We start from the raw sequence: 20,105 nt of genomic DNA, 5'->3' as shown, positions 1-20,105 counted from the left end.
CCCCCTCCTCCCCCCTCTCGAGGAATTGGCCACATTTCAGGGAGGGAGGGAAGGGTGTGTGTGGGGAGGTGTGTTGGGGTGGGTGGGGGGGGGGGGGGGGGGAGTGGAGCTAGGCGGACTCGGTTCTGCTCTCGTGTTCTTGTTCGAGGAGATCTTGGCACCGGAGCAACGCGCGACGGAACTGGACGCTAAGGTGGTGCTGGGCGGCGCGCGCGGTGGTGGTCTGTCCGTCTGTGGTCCGTGATGACGGGCTCGGGCTCGGGCTCGAGTTCGGGCAGACTCCCGCACCTCGGGGTGCTGCTGCTCGCGGCGGTTCTGCTGCAGACGGTGTCCGTGACGGTCACCGTGTTGTACTTCTCCAGCGCGCTCAGCTCGGTAAGGAAAGACACTGGGAGTTTTTGACTTCTTTAAAAAAAAAATATAGCGGGGTTCCGAGAGGAACGCGGTTACCCTGCTCCGCGGACCGTTCCCGTTCCCGGTTACCCTCCTCCGCGTTCCCGGTTACCGTTCCTGGTTGGAACGGGTAAATGTGGACCCAACGCACGAGCGACGCGCGTCTTTCTATACACTTTACAGATTTACGCCTTTAATAATTAATAAACGACTTGTCGTTTTCAGTCCGGTCTGCAGTCATCATGAAGTAGAGAGAATAGAGTTGTTGTTTTGTTGAGAACTGGGGAAGAGCCATAAAGCGACTGAGCACGAGGAAGTATTCAGCTCTGCCAAACAGGCCTCAGGTCACAGGATACATCATATCAGGGTAGGGATGGATGACAGTCTGGGTTTGATATTCAATGTTATTCTTGTGATCGGAAACAGATTTCCTCGCTTTGCTTTGTCAAGGTGCAGTCCAGACAATCTAGACCCATCATTGTGTCAACTGGAGGAACTTAATTACGCGTGTTATCTAACAACCTAACAATAGCCGATCGGAAAATAGAGCCACGTTGTTAATATCCGTGTATAGGCCTAGGCTGTGTTAAAATAGGATGAAGGATTCATTCTTCATCTGCAGACGTGCAGGTAAACAAACCATCAGTCGTTGTCGTTATCTTGTCTCGGCCTTCGTTAATGTTTTACTTGGCTCTAGAGTTCGTTTTGTTTTAAGAGCCTCGACATGTAAGCCACTGTTTGAAACTGTGTGTGTGTGTGTGTGTGTATGTGTGTGTGTGTTTAGATGAGGGAGACGTTCGCGCGGAGCAGCGTGTCTTGCTTTACGCGCGGCGACCCGTCGGCGAGCGAGACGCGGGGCGATCCGTGCTGGCAGGTCACTCAACAACTGCACGCGCTCATTGAAAAGGTATGGTAGGCATCTGGTGTCCTGTCTGCACGCAAACACACACTGGTGCGTAAACGCACAAACACACACACACACACACGACATAATGCCACACACACGGAGAGACGCACATATTGACAGATACAAAGACACACACAGACAAACAAACACACCACAGACACACACACATACAGATATTAAGCTACACACAGATATACAGCCACACAAACACGTAACTATATAGCACACACGTTACCCACAGCGTTTTTTAATTGGTCATTCTTAGTTGTTTTATATGATAGCCTGTTTCCTGTGAGTTGTTTCCCTGGGAGAGGTAAACAGGAAGCAAGGGTGAACTGATATCTCACCACTGTCTTGTTGAGGGGGGGGGGGGGGGGGGGGGGGGGGGGGCGGGGTTCACCCCCACACAATGGGCTCCTTCATGGCTGGAAACGTGATGTGGTCCAATCAGCACTGGAATGCACTCACCTGGCCCCGTTACACACGCGCACACCTACGCACATACATACATACATGCACATACACATGCACACACATACACGCAAGCATGCGCATACATACATACATACATACATACATACATACATACATACACACATACATACATACACACGCATACACGCACACACACGCGCGCAAACGTACATACACACATACATACACACACTTAGGCATGCACGCACGCACGCGCATGGAAACATACACACATGCACATAGCAAGTTTCCAATGCGTCCTATATACATTGTCCACAATGTCATACATCATGTGTGTCCGTAGGCATTTAAACATTAGGGATTTCTGCACTAAGTCATGTTCAATGAAAACTAACAGAAACCTTTGTTTTAAATTTATAGCATATCTATAAAACGAAAAAAAAGAAAAAGATATCACAAGCATGGCCACAACATCTGTCTATTGATTATTGATAATCATTTACCAGATGCTACACCGTACTTAAGAAAGAATGACAGGTGTTTGTCTCCGAGTTGACCCCAGGTCAATGGGGAACGGTTACCCAGCATTATTCGCACACTGGTCCCAGTATGCTAACCACCGTCTGTTCTCCACAGTCCATGTCTCAGCGCTACCAGGGCCAGATCTCGTCCGCAGTGAGAGGTGAGTTCCCCACCGACCGCACCAGTTAGACCTGCCGGTTAACACTCTGCTCACGGGACAATAACAAGCAACCGCTCAGTCACAGCTAAGTTCACAGCTTAGCTTCCGGTATCTCATTGGGTTGAATCTGAGAGGCCTGGGTTCGAGTGAGTCTCTAGGTAGTTGTCGTAGAGTTAAGACAGATTTTCCGACCGATTGCAATTTTTTAAAGAAAGAAAAAGGGGAATTGTGTTAGCTCGAGGGAGTGTGCGAAAAAAATACTTTTTTGGTACAGCTTTCATCGAATTTAATATATTCACACACATGTTGAAATATATATTTTTATATACACACACATGCACTTGGCACAACAAATCTGCGGAACAACACATCACTTTTCAGCAGGAAGAATGCAGAGGTTTAATAGGCTTATTGTAAACTGCTATTCTGTGGCTCAGAGGGGTGTCAGGACAGGATGGCTTGTGTTTGAATCCCTTTGTGATTATTATTGTAGGAGATGACTTCAGAGTCAGACTAGAGGCCTTTACTTCAAAAGGATTTGATTCTCAACCCCAACTGGATTAAACCTTTCTGTTTTGTTTACAAACTGATTGTGGTTCTATTTCAATCACAAAGAATTAGCCTATCATACTTTAAACTTTGTTTAAGTCCATTGGCAGAACAGCTTGCTCCTCATAAAAAATAAATGTTTCTTCTTTCAAAGATTTACCCCCAAAACTCTGATCTCTCTTTCTTTTGATAACCCTTATTATTAGCTATAGAATGAATTATAGATTCACAACTTCCAACTTAAAAGGTATGGTAGGCAATTTGGTGAAACCAGCCAGGGTCAGCCACAACTTTGAAAGTTTCCAACTAAAAAACTCCAAAGCCACTCCCCCAAAACAAGTGACACGCTTGCTAGCTTTAGCAATAGGTCTGCCTGGCTTGTCGACCCCGGTCTTGTGCAATCAGTGCACAGGTAGGTGGGTAGGTAGGGAGACGGACAGGTAAACCAGCCAATCATTTTATTCAGGCCAAATTAAATGAGTGGACTGGCGTATGACAGGCCTGCGACAGCCAGAAGAAGCTTTTGTCACAGCAGATAATATATCGATTGCTGTCGCTATATAAAGCAATTTCATAAATATGCAAATACACAAAAAATATTAAAAAATAAATAACCTACTCTACCTTTAATCTCAAACACCTTATAACTGAACTCTCCTTTAGCTAACATGTTTTACCTTCTGCTTCCCGCCGACCAGATGAGGTTTCCCGCGTGCTTCCTTCGCTAGTGGCAGACGAACCGCACCCCCACCGTCCCAAAGTGGCCGCCCACGTCACCGGCAGCTTCGTACCCCCGATGGGCGGCGGCAGAGGTTAGCATGCTAGCATATACATATCGTTTTAATGTTTTTATGTTAGCATTGTAGTATTTATTGTTACCTGTTTGTTACAATAGGTTAGCATGTCAACCTGTTCAGAGTTCACCTAAACTCTGCATAGCCCCCCCCCCCCTTACCCCCCCTACACACAACCCTCTTACGCACTTATTGTATGTTGTACGTCCTGGAACTTAGTGTACGCACTTATTGTATGTTCTTCATCCTGGAACTTAATGTACACACTTACTGTATGTTGTATGCCCTTGCACTTAAGAATAGCACTTAGCATTGTGTAGCATCATAACCTAGCTAGCTTTGTTGTGTACGGGGAATGCGTTAAAGGTCCCTTGACATGCCACCAGGTGTGAGTGTGATTAGCCGTTGCAAGCCATTTTGAAAATCTGTCTCTTATGACATCAAAAGTGGGTGTATCCACTTAGATATGTGACGGATAGATGAGCAACGTTTACTACAGTCCACTGGGTAGGCTGGTAGTCTGATCTATCCAGCACACATCTAGTTGGACACGCCCACTTGTGATGTCATAAGAGCCAGCTTTTCTAAACGGCTAATCACACTCACACCTGGTGGCATGTCATGGGACCTTTAACCTGCTTTGCACTTGGTTCTAACATCCTTAATGTACCGACAGCGATATACTATTGTTTCTCTTTCTTCTGACAAATGTACTTATTGTAAGTCGCTTTGGATAAAAGCGTCTGCTACATTCCCTGAATGTCAATGTAACATTGTTTGCAAATATTAGCATTTGTATAATATGAGAGCTTCTAAGGCATGTATCCCAGTGTGGTATCATGTTAGATTAGTTTCACCATAGGCTAGGTGTGTTTTCAATTATCAGAACCAGAAGGAAGGCGGATGGTTTTGAACTCAATGCACACAAGGAATGTTCTCCTGGCACTGAAGAGTTTGCTGAACACCTGTACTCCTTCTTTAGCTAACGGCATTCCTTCCCTCCTGGTTTCCACGTAGATGGGTTGGCCGGATATGTCGTTTTTATTGCTGTTTCCTTTCCTGTGTTTTGGACACTTTCGCCGCTTCAGCTGTCCGTGTCTATTTCCAGTGCGCTCTGGAAATCGTTTATCTTATGATACTATTATCAGATCATTAGCATCAACAACACATGACTCCGTTTATCGGAAATATGAAAAAAAAAGAAACCGGTTGATTTTTAAACCATCAAAGAGATACAATAATAGTTTGGCCTACTTGTTGAAGGGAAAGTGTTTGATACGTCTATCAATTGAGCAATAATAACTGTTCATTAATATTTAAATGACAGACTGAACTAATTGACTGAACTCATATTTGCTGGTGTAGTCTGGCATCAGTATAACACCAGGCGTTGATAAGGGCTAGTGGGCGCACTATCCGAGCTGGAGCGATCATTGGAAATAAAATGAGGATTTAGTATAAAAGTGTCTTTCAACTTTATCACCATTCCCCTAAAATTGACGTTTAAGAGACAGGCAGAGGACGTGCCGACCCGTACCAAATGAGAGGGAATGCAGATAGTCCGCCAACCACTTTCTTCGATGTTTACGACCAACCCTTTGTTCCTTGGTTGGAACGTTCCTAACGAGTAAACCTGAGCTTTAATTGGTTTATAGTCACTCTGCTTTACCCCCAGGGGGTGTGTGTACTATGTTTACATTTAGGGCATTTAGCAGACGCATTTAGCAGACGCTTTTATCAAAAGCGACTTACAATAAATACATTTTTCACAAGAAATAGAAACAATATATCGCTGTCGGTACAGTAAGGATGATCGTGGAACCGAGTGCCAAGCACTAACAATCACTAGGTTAACCCATTCCCCGTATACAACAAAGACAGCTAGTATAATATGCTACACAATGCTAAGTACTGTTTTTAAGTGCAAGGACATGGGACATACAATAAGTGCGTACATTAAGTGCCAGGACGTACAACATACAATAAGTGTGTAAGAGGGGTGTCGGGAGGATGTAAGGGGGGAGGCTATGCAGAGTCTTGGTGAACTCTGTACAAGTGAGTCTTGAGTCTTTTGCAGAATCTGGTGAGCGACTCTGCACTCCTGACATAGGAAGGGAGTTCGTTCCACCACTGCGGTGCCAAAACCGAGAAGCTTTGATTTGTTGTGGCTTCCAACGAGAATCACTCATTGTGTGGCTGCTCTGCTGTCCTTCCTCCACCTCAGGCTCTCCCAGCCGTCGGGTGCAGGGCCAAAAGATCTCCTGGTGGGAGGGGCGGAAGGGCCTGGCCTTCCTCCAGGACGTCCAGCTGTTGGACGGGGAGCTGGTGGTCCCCCGGCCCGGCCTCTACTACGTCTACGCCCAGACCTACTTCAGACACACTCACCCCGTGGCGGAGGAGGAAGACAAAGAGCAGCCGGAGAACCAGGGCGACCGGGACGTCGGAAAGCCCCTGCTGCAGTACATTTACCAGAAGGTGAGGTGTGGACCGCTTTTGGGCGGGCCGCCATTGCAAAAAATAGAAAAGGCCTCCTTCCAAATGGTGATGATCATCATCATCATCGGCTGACGTCACTTTGCCCTCAACCTTATAGTCTCTCTTTCATCGCCGAGTTCGGCTTGGAATGTTTCTTATAACCTCTCACCCCCTCCTTGTCCGCCAACAGACACTCCCCATAAGCAGTTTTTTTTCTTTTAACATTTCGTCATTCTTAAGTGGTTATATTTCACTGTGGTGATGTTACCATGCGGACGGACCTTGCTGAACCCAACGATAAACCCTCAGCCTGAGAGGTTGGGGCCTCCGCGATTTACAGATTCTATGCCTGGATGGGAGGCCTCCAGAGGGCATTGGTGAAGGGGAAAGAAAGAGACGCCGCCAACGTACTGTCACACAGGAAGTGATGGGTGGTTTACATACGGTTCGAGGACGACCTCCAAGAACAAGTAGCAGGCCGTCAGCGGAAAATATCCTGACTGTGGAGAAAGTTCCACAGTCCAAAGAGCCACGAGCAGTCTCATTTAGACCTGAATAGGACATGACAAGCCTTTGGAAAGCTGGACGGTGGTCAGTAGCGCAGTAAAACAGTCGGAGGTCTGTGTAAACTCTGCTGGACTTGTCAAGGCAACTAGGATGAATGGATGGGTGTCAAAGTTGTGGAGCGTGGCCCCTGGAAGGCCCCTCCATTACCGGGAACCTGCCGGGTTCACCCTAAACATGCCACTATATGCCGACGACGGATATTTATAATCTGTCACTTTATATTAGCTGGTTCTTAATCGTTGTTTGGAAAATACACAAAGTAGCAATTAGTATCCGAACATTTCTGAGAACTGTGGGCCACGTCGTGTTGAGGGCGGATCGCTCATCGTCAACCCATTAGCTGCGTTGGTTTTGGCGGACTCAGGTATGAGTTGTTGCATTTCTTCTTAATAGGCACATGCTTTCATTGTTATTTTAAGTCTCCATAGGTTTCATTGTTGATGAAACTAAAATAGGTTTGCTCGCCAACGTCGACAGGCTGGCCCGAGGAGGTGGAATTTCCCCATGTTCGACAAGTTGCCTGCAAGGAATGTCCTGTCAACCAAGGCTTCAAGTGAAATTGAAAGCACTGCTTTCAATTTCACAGCACAATTGTCATTGTGTTTTTAAAGAATAACACATCTCAGTGTAAGCTTATGTAGTTTAAAAGTCGTAGTTTTAAGTCAAACAGATATTTAACAGATATATGACCGGTATAAGTTCCAGTGAGTCTAGCCGTATATACCTGCCAGTGTTGTCATTGGGTGCAATAGTAAAGGCACCTTGTAGATCACCCTCCTCCAAAACAAAACTCACACGCATAGTGAATCAGGCTGCCAAAATAACTGGCTCCCCCCAACCCCCTCTATCTGAGCTGTACAGCCGTGAAAAGGAAAGCCAACCTGATCACAGAGGACACCACTCACCCCCTCCATCACTCATTCTGGCTGCTACCATCAGGCAGGCGTTTCAATCAATGTACACCTGGCCTGTAAAAACAGCTACAAGAAATCCTTCATCCCCTCTGCAATAGCCCTACTGAACAGACCACAGTCAGCTGATACCTCAACACCCATGTCTTGTCTTGTCTTTTATTTCTGTGTGTCACCCTTGTGTTAAGTATTATCTTATCTTATCTCTTCCTTCCTCCGTCCCTCCCCCTCCAGATGAACTCTTACCCGGATCCCATCCTGCTGATGAAGACGAGCCGGACGTCCTGCTGGTCTCGCGGTTCCCAGTTCTCTCTGCACTCCGCCCACCAGGGTGGGCTGTTCCAGCTCAGCACAGGGGACCGGCTCTTCGTCACCGTTAGCAACGCCTCCGCCGTAGACATGGACGAGAAAAGCAGCTTCTTCGGGGCTTTCCTTGTCAGCTAGCGTGCGTTTGTGCGTGCATGCATGGGCGTGTCCTAATGGGGGGGGGGGGGGGGAAACGTCAACATTTCTGGAAGGGAAGTCGAAGTGAATTCCCTCTTTGTTTTGTTGGCCTTTTTAAAAGGCAGATAAAAACGTTTGGCTATCTTTGCTACTGGGGGAGATGTGTGGGCATGAGAGGGACTATGCCAAGATCATCTCAAATCAAATGTGTTTTAAAGTAAACAAGGCCAGCTAATGTAGCAGAGTTTGATAAAGTGTGCTTTATATCTGGGGAGGGACTGAGTTTATGTGTGCATGCCTTTCTGCATACCGTGGGATATATCCCACGGTATGCAGAAAGGCGAGGGGTAAACAAATAAACAGAAATGCACATACTTGATTCATTTCTGATGTTCGGGAAATGAAAAGAAAGCTGATCCCTTTGTTATGTCGTTATGGATTATCTCCAATGATGCTCCTTTTATCGTTTTGTATTTCTAATTCTTTGCCGCGACTTCCGGTTCGTTCTCCTTACTGGGTCATGAACCGGAAGCTGTAAAAACATCGGGCACATTTATTCGTCGACACAAATGTTTTTTTTCCTTCAAACCAGCCTGAGCGCACTTCTTCATAAGCACGTTAGATCGTAATGTAGCTCTATGGATCAATTCAGATTAAATATGACGGGCTTTTCAGCTGTTCTCTAAATATAGGACCACCTCCTGTATTTTAATACTTTTTTTATGAATGTATATATTTTCTTTTTCTTGCGTCCTGCATTGAGAGCGAAAGAGATTGAGGCGTAAATGACCTGTTTTTTAACAGACCAAAACGTACCAAAAATAATGATATTTGAAGTGTGTCTGAGCAGTTTGTCAGTGCCAAAAAAGGTCTTTTTTGTGTGTTTTTATTTTTCATTTCAGCAGATTCTACCAAAAAGAAAAAAAGTCTTAAATGTGCCGAAGAGATCTGGTTGAAACTAAATGTGAATGTAAATAGCAACTGCGTGTATATATTTGAAATAAAGATATCGTGCGATGGTTGCTGGTCTGGTTTTCTGCAGAGCTGCTGAATACATTACAGAGACATGAGATATTACAACTGGAGATATCACAGTGCATACCAGCATCAATCCCCGTCCGGGATTACCAACAGGTGTAGTCTTATTTAGGAACAGGTTTTTTACGATTTCACATATTCCTTGTTTACCCTGTTCTAGGTAAGTCTAAATATATTTTATATAGGATGATGCGTCATTGTTAGGATTATTCCTATATTGATAAGACAATCCCATAGTGATTATCTTTGTTATGTATTGCAAGTTTAACCCTATTTCTTCCTCTCATACTGGGAGGGACCTGTATTTCGAAACATTCTTACGTCATCCCTCGTAAGAAGTGTGATCCATCATGAGGATTTGAGGGGGCTTAGAGACGGGATCCCTGGCGATGGCTTCAAATAAATGATGAAGTGCTCTCCTAAATGGAGCTGGAGACCCACCCACTGGTTACACTCACATGTGGTCGCTTAGGGACGTGACTCCTCCGACAGACGTCATTCTTCGTGTCACAACGCAGGCTCCAAACACACAAAGTCATCCAAACCATCCCACAAGTGTACAAAAAATGGGCCGACAATTTTTCGATTTTCTTTTTTGTGGAAATATGTTACAGTTATATTACATGTTTTTAATGCCCCGTGGGGAAACAAGTCATTCGAGGACATCGGTAACTAACACTAACAGGACAGCAACATCATTGAGACGCAGACTGTGCAGAGCAGGAACGTCGGACAGCCCGCAGCGCAACCTACGCTGGAGGTGACGTCACAATAAACACTGCGAATATTGTTAACATAACTTATTACAAAAAAAAAACACCAAGGGGAAGTTATGGTCCTCCTTGAGTCCTTCTGGTGGATTAGCAGCAGGTGCGAAGCTTCCAGGGATCCGAACCAACAACGAAATATGGAGTGGACTCCCCCCACCCCCCACCAAGACCACTCAACTCTCAAAGGGTGTCTTACACGTGGAAGAAAAAAGACTAGAATACTACGTCCACAGTATTTATTTGAGCTGTACCTGGCCAGAGTGGGCGGGAATAAGGTAAATTATATAAGTGCTTGGCTCCAATTGATTTTGTAGTGTCACATGTAGACCAGCTCGTTCCACCATTCTCAGTATACACGCAGTTAAACATGTACTGGTTGGACTGGACTGATTCATTTCATATGTCCGAATTACATCATTCAAACTGGGAAAGCACTTCACAATATAAGTTGGTCGAGGCTGATAAATAGGTAAATCGTCTGTAGTCAGTGTCAAATTGTCAATATTTTTGTGACTAATGCAGGATTTTCTTTCAATCATTATTGACCAAATAAAGTAAGTGGCTTGGAATCTCAGGTCACGTTTAATTACCATCTCATGGTTCCTGACATTCCCACACTGGCCCAGCCAGCTTGAATAAACACTGAACTCACACTTCAAATCCCTTGACTTCAGTGAAACGCATCTTGCCGAGAAACAAGTCCACCCCACCCAACGGCTTTCCTCAGTTTAATGTAACTTATAAAATAGATCATAAAATGTCTTCTTGAATGGAAACCGTTGTCCGTATAAAAAAAAGTTTTTTCCTCTTATATAAATTACACAAGTCTGCAATGATGACGCCTCCATTTCACCATTCATACACATACACACACATTCATACACACACACACACACACATACATACACACAAGTGCATGCACTCACACGTGTGCGCACACACACACACACACACACACACACACACACATACATAGGGGTTGGGGGGGGGGCATGGTTGGACTCTACTTGGCCAACATTCCTGACAAACGAGACATGCTCTAAACATTACCAACAGTAGAGGCCCACCACCCACCTCCTCGCTGAAATGATATTTGTGAACATACAGTAATGCTACAGATCTCTCTCCGCCTCGCTTCCTGATCCACCATGTGAAACCACACTCGGCAACCGGGGGGCGCTGTTTCCCCGTGTAAAACCACCCGCAGCCACAGAGGGGTGCTTTCCCCCCGTGCAAAACCACCCGCAGCCTCCGGGGGGCGTTGTTTCACCGTGTAAAACCATCCGCGACCACCGAGGGAGCTGTTTCACCATGTAAAACCAACCGCGGCCACTGGGGGGGCGCTGTTTCAACGTGTAAAACCATCCGCGGCCAACGGGCGGCGCTGTTCCTCCTCTGTCCTCACTGTAGCTGCCTTATTTGGGCGCCACCGCCGCTCCGCGTTGTCAAGGTGACGGGGGGGCAGAGCCCTAACAGTCAAAGCGCATCTCCAACGAGTCGTCGAAGACCCGGTTGTCGTGGCCCGCCCCCGACAGGAAGGCGGCGGTGACGGGGGTGCCCGTCGCCGTGGTGACGTTGATGAGGGTGTTGCCGGGGGCGCTGGAGGCGGGGCTACGCAGGGCGGCGGCGGTGATGCTGGTGAGGTTGATGCCAAGCGTGAGGCGCGTCTGCTCCAGGGCCTTCTCCGGAACGGCGAAGGCCTCAAGCTTCTTCTCGCCGTTCGCCATGTAGGAGTTCTGACAGCCGCGGCAGATACAGTCCAGACACGCCTACAACATACATAATACATACATTATAGATATCATATACATTATATGGATTATACACATTACATAGATACACTAAAGGAGTTCTGACAGCCGCAGCAGATACAGTCCAGACACGCCTACAACATACATAATACATACATTATAGATACATTTTAGATATCATATACATTATATGGATTATACACATTACATAGATACACTAAAGGAGTTCTGACAGCCGCAGCAGATACAGTCCAGACACGCCTACAACATACATAATACATACATTATTTATACATTATAGATATCATATACATTATATGGATTATACACATTATATATATTATATAGATACACTAAAGGAGTTGTGACAGCCGCAGCAGACACAGTCCAGACACGCCTACAACATACATAATACATACATTATAGATATCATATACATTATATAGATTATACACACTATATATATTATATAGATACACTAAAGGAGTTGTGACAGCCGCAGCAGACACAGTCCAGACACGCCTACAACATACATAATACATACATTATATATACATTATAGATATCATATACATTATATGGATTATACACATTATATATATTATATACACTAAAGGAGTTGTGACAGCCGCAGCAGACACAGTCCAGACACGCCTACAACATACATAATACATACATTATATATACATTATAGATATCATATACATTATATGGATTATACACATTATATATATTATATAGATACACTAAAGGAGTTGTGACAGCCGCAGCAGACACAGTCCAGACACGCCTACAACATACATAATACATACATTATAGATATCATATACATTATATAGATTATACACATTATATAGATTATATAGATACACTAAAGGAGTTGTGACAGCCGGGGCAGACACAGTCCGGACACGCCTACAACATACATAATACATACGTTTTATATACATTATAGATATCATATCCATTATATCGATTATACACATTATATAGATTATATAGATAAACTAAAAGGAGTTCTGACAGCTGCAGCAGACACAGTCCACACGCCTACAACATACATAATACATACATTATACATAGATTATATACATTATAGATAGGGTAAAAATATCGATTCATCAATGCACTGCAATTTATTTGTTCTCAATTCAATTTTGATTCAGAATTTTTTGAAATCGATTATGTCCATAAAAAAAGAAAAAAGAAAAAAAAAAGAAACATACTCAGTCATTGTAATCTAGAAGCGAGTATGCCTAAATGTACATGCCCTTTTACATTTGTCCATGTTATGATTATTACTTTCATGCTGCAGGTTTAGCTCAGGAACAATACTATACAATGGTGTATTCCCTTTTTGCTAGTTAAAGCACAATGAGATGGTTAATTCATTATGAAATGGTTAATTCTAAATAATATTTAGGTATTTTTGTCATCTGCACGTATTATTGAATCGATATCGAAGCAATTGGATCAATATCGCATCAAAATCTAATCGAATGAAGACCTAAAGAATCAAATTGAATTGTGAGGTACCTGGCAATACCCAGCCCTAATTATAGATATAGATATATATTATAGATAGACATGTAGGAGTTCTGACAGCTGTGGCAGATACAGTCCAGACACACCTTCAACATACATAATACATACATTATAAAGATATATAATGTATAGATAGGTCATTCCCAAAGTGTGGTCCGCGGACCACCAGTGGTCCGTGACGGTTCTGCAGGTGGTCCATGGAAAAGCAAAATAAAATATAAAATAGGTGTTTTTTTAACATTCATTTTACCAGAAAATTCCCATAAAAATATGTGGCATCCGTTGTGCGCAGCTACCTTTATTTTAACAAGCCTGCTGTGCTGATGCTGTGAGCAGTTATTGTTAGTGCTAGTAGGCCTTTTAAGAGGTAATTCAGGTAGGAGGCTTGTTGAAACATTTTATTATGTGTTTTCTCAGGTGGCCCGTGAAAATTCTTGATCACAAAATAGTGGTCCACACAAACACTAAGCTTGAAAACCCCTGATATAGATTACGAAGACAGACATGCAGGAGTTCATGCAGCTGGGGTAGATAGTGTCCAGACTGCACCAGCCAATGGTATCCAGATAAAAAAAAAATGAGACTCTAGGGAAACGAACCAAGAATCCACCACGACACATCTATACCTAAAGACTACAACAAAGGGCGGAACAGTTACCAGTTACCAAAACAACAGAAAAAGAGGATGTAGGCTTTTAAAATGTGACAAAAACACTCGACTCGGGTTCACAGGTGGAAGGCCTCCGCCCTCGCCGCCCGCCACCCCGGGGGAAACAAACCACAGCTCCGCGGCCGCACCACACCACACCGGTTCCTCACCTTGCGGTTGGAGTAGCAGGGGCAGCGCTGCCCCCTGCAGGTCAGCACCGACGGGTTCTGCGTCGCCCGGCCGCACTTGCAGCCCTTCTTCTCCACGGGCTTCTTGTACAGGGGCTTGGAGGGACTGGGCGGGTGGGCCATGGGGTGGGCGTGGGGGTGGGGGCCCGGCAGGCGCTCTCGCGGCTGGGGGCGGGGCTTGGGGGCCCCCTGCCTGGCCTTGCTGTAGGCCTTCTTGGGGCCCCCGTGGTGCTCCGCTGTCTTTTTCAGTCCCTTGCTGGAGACCAGCACAGTCTTGCCCACCTTGGGGGGCCCGCCGTTGGGCACCGGGGCCAGGTGGGGCAGGGGTTGGTGGGGGAGCTTGGGCTCTCTCTTGGCGGCGGCGGCGGCGGCGGCGGTGGTGGTGGTGGTGGTGGTGGGGGCCCCGAGGCCGGGCTGGTGGGGGGCCCCGGGGCCCAGCAGGGGGCTGCGCAGCAGGCTGGCGATGGGGAGGGGCTGGAGCTTCTCGCTGTCGCTCTCCGAGCGGGAGCGCTTGCGGTGGCAGCGAGGGGGGGGGGCGGGGGCCCGTGGGGAGAGGGGGCCCCTGGGGCCGGGGGGCGTCCTCCGGGGGGAGGGAGGGGGTGAGGCGCGGGGAGTTGGGCCCCGCGGGGCAGTGGGGGCCGTTGAGGCTGGGCTGGGGAGCGGGGTCGGGAGGGGTGGAGGAGGGCACCGGGAGGGGTACGGGGGCGTGGCCGGGGGCGGGGTCAGTGTCCAGTGTCCGGAGCACCTCCTCCACGCTCAGCAGCAGCGAGCCGCCGCCGCCGCCCCCACGCTTCAGGTCCTCGCCGAACGCCGTGATGTCACAAAGCCCCGCCTCGCCGCTCGCCGTGAGACTCACGCACATGGGCAGCTCGTCCCCGAGGGCCTCCTGCTTCAGCACCCCGCCGCCCGTCTCCATGGCGACGGACTGAAGCCCCTCCTCCTCCTCCTCCTCCCCCAGGCCGTTACACCGGTGCAGCCCGTTCACGTTCACGCCCGCGGGGCTCGACTCCTCCCCCCCCTCCTCGGGGGCGCCCGCCCCCGCCGCCGACTCCTCCTCCTCCTCCTCCTCCTCGTCAACTCCGGCTCGTCCCGCCTCCGGAGCAGAGGCGTCCTGCGATTGGCCGGCCGCCACGACCCCCTCGTCGCCGGGCCGCTGGCCCTCGGCGAGGGAGAGGCCCTCGTCGAGGACGGCCCGGAGGTCGGGCGAGTCTCCGGCGGCCGTGGCGATGTGCGGCGCCAGCGGCGACTGGGCGATGTAGAGGCACAGCTTCCTGTAGCAGTGCACCAGCAGGGACAGCTGGCGGTTCTCGCGGAAGCGGGAGTAGTCTTTGCACCAGCTGCACGACGGCTTCAGCTGCATGCGCCGGCCCTTGCAGCCGCGGCAAACGTAGTGCTGGCATGACGAGTCGGTGGGCGCGATGGGGTCCTGCAGCAGGTTGCCTGGACGGCCGCGGAACGACAACAACGACAACAGATTCAGTGACTGGAGTTTGCTTTGTGAGGCTCGGCTTCCTCAACGGTCAGATAGCCGCAACAACGCAAGATGAGGTGAATAAAGATAAGTGAAAATATGTAGCAGCATCAATAGATCACAGTTATAAATAACGAGGACGTCGGTTCGGAGGAACGTCAACAAACAGGGTTTATTGACAGAGCGTCGTACTGTGGGAAGATTTCATACAAACCAAATGTAGCGCTACCCCTCGAAACGATCTCTGCCGACATTTACAGCACGGGCACAGGACTCAAATAACCTTTGCACAAATCCAAGCCGTGACATCTATGCACGGTACTAGATAACAACCTTAATATCAACCCTCCTGAAAGCTATGGTTTTTATAGATGCTTCTGGTCAGGACAAGGTTTGTTTCTGCTTCACCCCTGCTGGCGGGACACTACAAGCCCACCTTGTTAATTTGATACACTCAAAGGAAAAGTAGTTAAGTCCTCAGAATGCTGGTCGTATTACGGCCTTTTGCTGGCCGCAGAGTGCACGAGACACCTGTTCAAGGCGCATGGTTATAGGTTGGGATTTTTCTTTTTTTGAAGAGTAGAAAATCTGCCACGGATAGGCCTGTGAGACAACTACTCTTTCAGAGGAGCTTCCTTAGCAACCGCTGGTTGTCAGGGTATGCAGCTGCCGAGGGAGGAGGGGGGGTGGGGGGGGAGGCAGGGAGAGAAAGTCCATTCATTGAATACAAAAAAAACACTCACGCATACCGCTGTGCATTCTCTCACACACGCACGCACGCACTGTGCACGCAGCCCCGACGGACGAATTCGTTTGCGGTGTTACTATGCGTGGAATAGCAGGGTTATAACCACGTCTTATTCGCAGTTATTAAATATTTATAGCAAAATGCGGATGGATACTTTAGGGGGAAAGGCTATCACCGTAGCGCTCTCCACCTGACGAGAAGAGTCGTGCAGCCGTGAACCACATTATTATTCCCTCCTTCCGCGGTAGAGGATAGGTCCAGGCACTCCCAATGAAAACAATACTGATATTAGTCCGCTTTCACCCCATAAGGACATAATCAAATCACCAGTCCAGTATTAATTAAGAAATTTCACAATACCTTTTACAAGAAACAGCGACGGGGTGGGGGGGGGGTGGGCAAGTGACGTCAGAAAATGACTGTCAACACCGAATTCAGGTTTGAATCTGATAAACCCCTGCATGGCTCGGGCGTTAAAACCAATCGATATCGATCGAACACGAGCACATAGGACATAGGCAGGCAGCGGAACATTGGGATGGGGAAAGACCACCGATGCGTGCTCCTGATGGGAGTCCCACAGGGGGGTGTGTCATCACGGCCAGCACACGACCAGAAGGCGTATTCCGGTGGACGGTGCGAAGGCGAATTAAAGAACCCAATTAAGAAAGACAAAAACACACACTTACCACACACGAGGCAGGAAAGGGACTGCCGGAAGAAGGGGAGCAGCTTGCAGAGCTCCGCGAGGGCCCGGGGGTCTCGCGGATCACACTGCAGCACCGACCGGCTCGCGGACACGTAGAGAGCGGTCGCGTTCACCGGGTTCATGTCAGCTCCCTCGCCCGGTGTCCGGGAGACGACGCGTTAAAACGAAACAGCCCACGGTGCACAAACCGAACCGATGGATCGGCGAACTATCCGCGGCGGGAGTAGGCGGTGTGTCGCTCCCGGGGTGCGTGTGTCTGTTTGTGTGTGTGCGTAGCCCAGAGATCGACGGGAGCGCGTGAGCGTCTGAGAGAGCATAGATGAATGGATGAAAGCTCCATGCACCATCAAGTTCAGTGGTCTGAATATGAATGCCACATGCATAGTCCGTGCACGGTCAACAACAATCCGGGGTGTGTGTGTTTGTGTGTGTGTCTGTGTATCTCCGTTACATCCAATCCATCGTTACGCTGATCTGATTATGCGATACAACACCACCGAGTGCGGGGTCCTCTTCCCAATTTGAATCAAGTGCATTAAAGATGAGGTGTGCACCCGTGCAGCGCTGCATACCAGTGTATTCATCCAAGGTCCAGTTTCAGTTTATGAGAGTATATATAGAGCTAGAACGAAACAATACATCGCTGCGTGACGCTCTTTCCTCCGGCGGAGAGCCGTGGCCTCACTACTGCCTTGCACAAGCCACGAAATTCACACTGAATCCGCTCGATGTGCGTGTCCGAGGAGTGCAGTTTTCCTGAAATTTCCATAATCTGCTCTATGCATGCTCGTCGGGTGTGGGGTGGGCCCCGGTCTCATTGCACAACACGCGTTGTTCCAGACCGAGGCGTCGGAGGAGGAGGAGCGCAGGCCGTGCGCCCTGCAGCCTGGCTCGGGCTGTGTTATTGATCGGCTTCGAAAACAAAACAGGCCTCTCCGGCTTCAGATGGGCTTTAGGACGAAAATGTGGGGCGCCTCGGTAGATGTGGTGCGATCTGTCCGACCAGGAGGGCATGCGGGTATCGGGGGGAAATCGGAATCGAGTTCGACCACTTCCCCCGCGCAGGAAAAACGAAGCCCTTGAAAGCCTCGGTCTCGAGTGACAAGTGTGGCCGCCCGAGAGCTCCCTGCACGCCGGGAACAAAAACAGGCCGCTCGTTACTTTTTCTCTATCGGTTACACTCCGCCTCTGTTCTGGCTTCTCTACGTTTGGATGGTGCAGAGTCAACATCTGCGTCTTGACAGAATTGTATTCCGTCTTCCAGTAACGGGAAGAACGCCGTTGTGTTGTTGAGGAATTGTGGCGAATATATTCCTATTTGGGTACCTTGCTATCGTTAGCCGCGCAGTGTTTCTCTCTCAAACCTCCCGTCGCTTCTCGGGTAGCAAACAGGGGGCGCCGTTTCGCAAGTCTCGCGAGAACAGACCATACGCGGTTATTTAAAAATATTAAAATTTAGTCTAGTCAAGTGTGTGTGTGTGTGTTTGTATGTGTGTGTGTGTGTGTGTGTGTGTGTGTGTGTGTGTGTGTGTTTCTAATTCAGTCGAGTTCTACATTATTGTTACATTATTATTGTATTATTGTTCTGTCAAATAGATTACCAGCAAAAAAGTAATTTAGCCTACAATAATACTGGTTTTATCTGGACTCACACGTATAACAAAGCAAGCTTTTAGAGCAATAAGCTGAATTAAGGATGCTAAATAAGTAAATGTTGCAAAACTATGAAGTGAAATGTTAAAATTATTCAAGAAAATGTTTTTAAAATGTCGTTTACCTATCATAAAACAATAGAAAATAATTTCTTTATAAAGGTTTTTCTTTTAATAATGGCCTTCATTATATCTTATGTAGCCTATTTTGTAACTCTTTATTTCACATTTGCATCATTTCTTAGTAACGTGATGTTGTCTTTTACTACGAGATCCAAATTAAACCGCTCGTTCCATGAGTCGGATTCCTCGCTTGCGCTTCATTCATATTTCATTCTTGTCCCACGCATTCATCGTTCGTGACGCAGTGTAGTTATTATTACTACGCTGACCACGGACCCTAATAATAGCAGGCTATTCTGGTGCAGGTTTACATTTTTTGTGTTGTGGACATTAGCGGACGCGCGGACGGGGAAGTGGCTCCCCGTTTGTGGTGGGTCACAGGGTGATTCTTGTTCTGTAGAGTACACTCATAATAGGCTACAGCAGTATTACTCATTGCGCTGCTCGCAAGCCACATGCGGCTCGCCAAGCCTCTATTTGCGGCTCGCATGGCGGTAAGAATATACAGTGATATGATCATGCAGTGAATACAATTATTTAAAAAATAAATCAACAGCGGCATTAAAAGGTGGAAATATTTTTAAACTTGCTCGGCTCTAAGCTGACAGCGGGGTTGCCAGATTGGCGGTTTTCCTGCATAACAAAAGAGAATGTGCTCTTTGGATGGACTTATTCTTATAAACTTATTCTTCAATAGCTTCCATGTTATGTGACCCAGTGTCTCCACATTATTCCAGAAAATAGCACACAGTCACACAAGTCTTAATTTTCCTCTCAAAGTGCACCAGATTGATGCGTTCCAGGTTAAAAGGTACCAAATTTTCTTCCGGGGGAGCATGCCCCGGACCCCGCTAAGGACCGGGTTCCCTCCACAGTTTCACAAAATTCTGTGGGAAACACTGCTTCAGGGAGGACATATTATTAAGCAGGCATACTTATTTATGACTGGATTTATAGCTTTTGATACTTTGCGGTAAAAATGGCTCTCCTGTTGACGTCGGCCTGTCAGTGCGGCTCTCCTGAAAAAAATAGTGAATACCACTGGGCTACAGCCTTAGAATGAATGTGGCACATTCCTTGCTACCTACGACACTCCCCAGCATACAATTGAAAAAAAGAAACGGCTGGTTTAACAGACTTAAAAGCTATAAACTAAAATAAAATTAATCAAAACTAATAATATTCCTCAACTTTGTCCATTGAATTTTTTTAAATATCAAATCTAGTGGCCGAGTAAAATTACCATAACAAGCAAGGGTTACAAATAACGGTAGTACTTCGCTGTATTTATTTGTGATTTATTT

At 47.2% G+C, this 20,105-nt stretch overlaps 2 protein-coding genes across 2 annotated transcripts; one reads left to right on the top strand and one right to left on the bottom strand.

The window, feature by feature from the left end:
- The first annotated feature begins 153 nt into the window (after positions 1-153).
- Positions 154-9,179, top strand: tnfsf10 (TNF superfamily member 10). Its single transcript, XM_079755233.1, has 6 exons — positions 154-375; positions 1,178-1,300; positions 2,372-2,417; positions 3,665-3,778; positions 5,985-6,235; positions 7,948-9,179. The coding sequence occupies exons 1-6, from the start codon at positions 244-246 to the stop codon at positions 8,155-8,157; spliced, it is 876 nt and encodes a 291-aa protein (XP_079611359.1). The 5' UTR covers positions 154-243; the 3' UTR covers positions 8,158-9,179.
- Positions 9,180-9,779: 600 nt separating this feature from the next.
- LOC307088519 (E3 ubiquitin-protein ligase MSL2-like) lies at positions 9,780-18,384 on the bottom strand. Its single transcript, XM_079754445.1, is given in 4 exon segments — positions 9,780-11,734; positions 14,081-14,642; positions 14,644-15,538; positions 17,007-18,384. Coding segments are annotated over 4 exon segments (1,899 nt in total). The 5' UTR covers positions 17,149-18,384; the 3' UTR covers positions 9,780-11,434.
- Positions 18,385-20,105: the final 1,721 nt, after the last annotated feature.

This window comes from Pollachius pollachius, assembly GCF_949987615.1.
Source record: "Pollachius pollachius genome assembly, chromosome: 17".
In the NCBI taxonomy this organism is placed as follows: domain Eukaryota; kingdom Metazoa; phylum Chordata; class Actinopteri; order Gadiformes; family Gadidae; genus Pollachius; species Pollachius pollachius.
The sequence above is the reverse complement of the archived record's forward strand: the minus strand, read 5'-3'. Positions and strand labels throughout refer to the sequence as shown.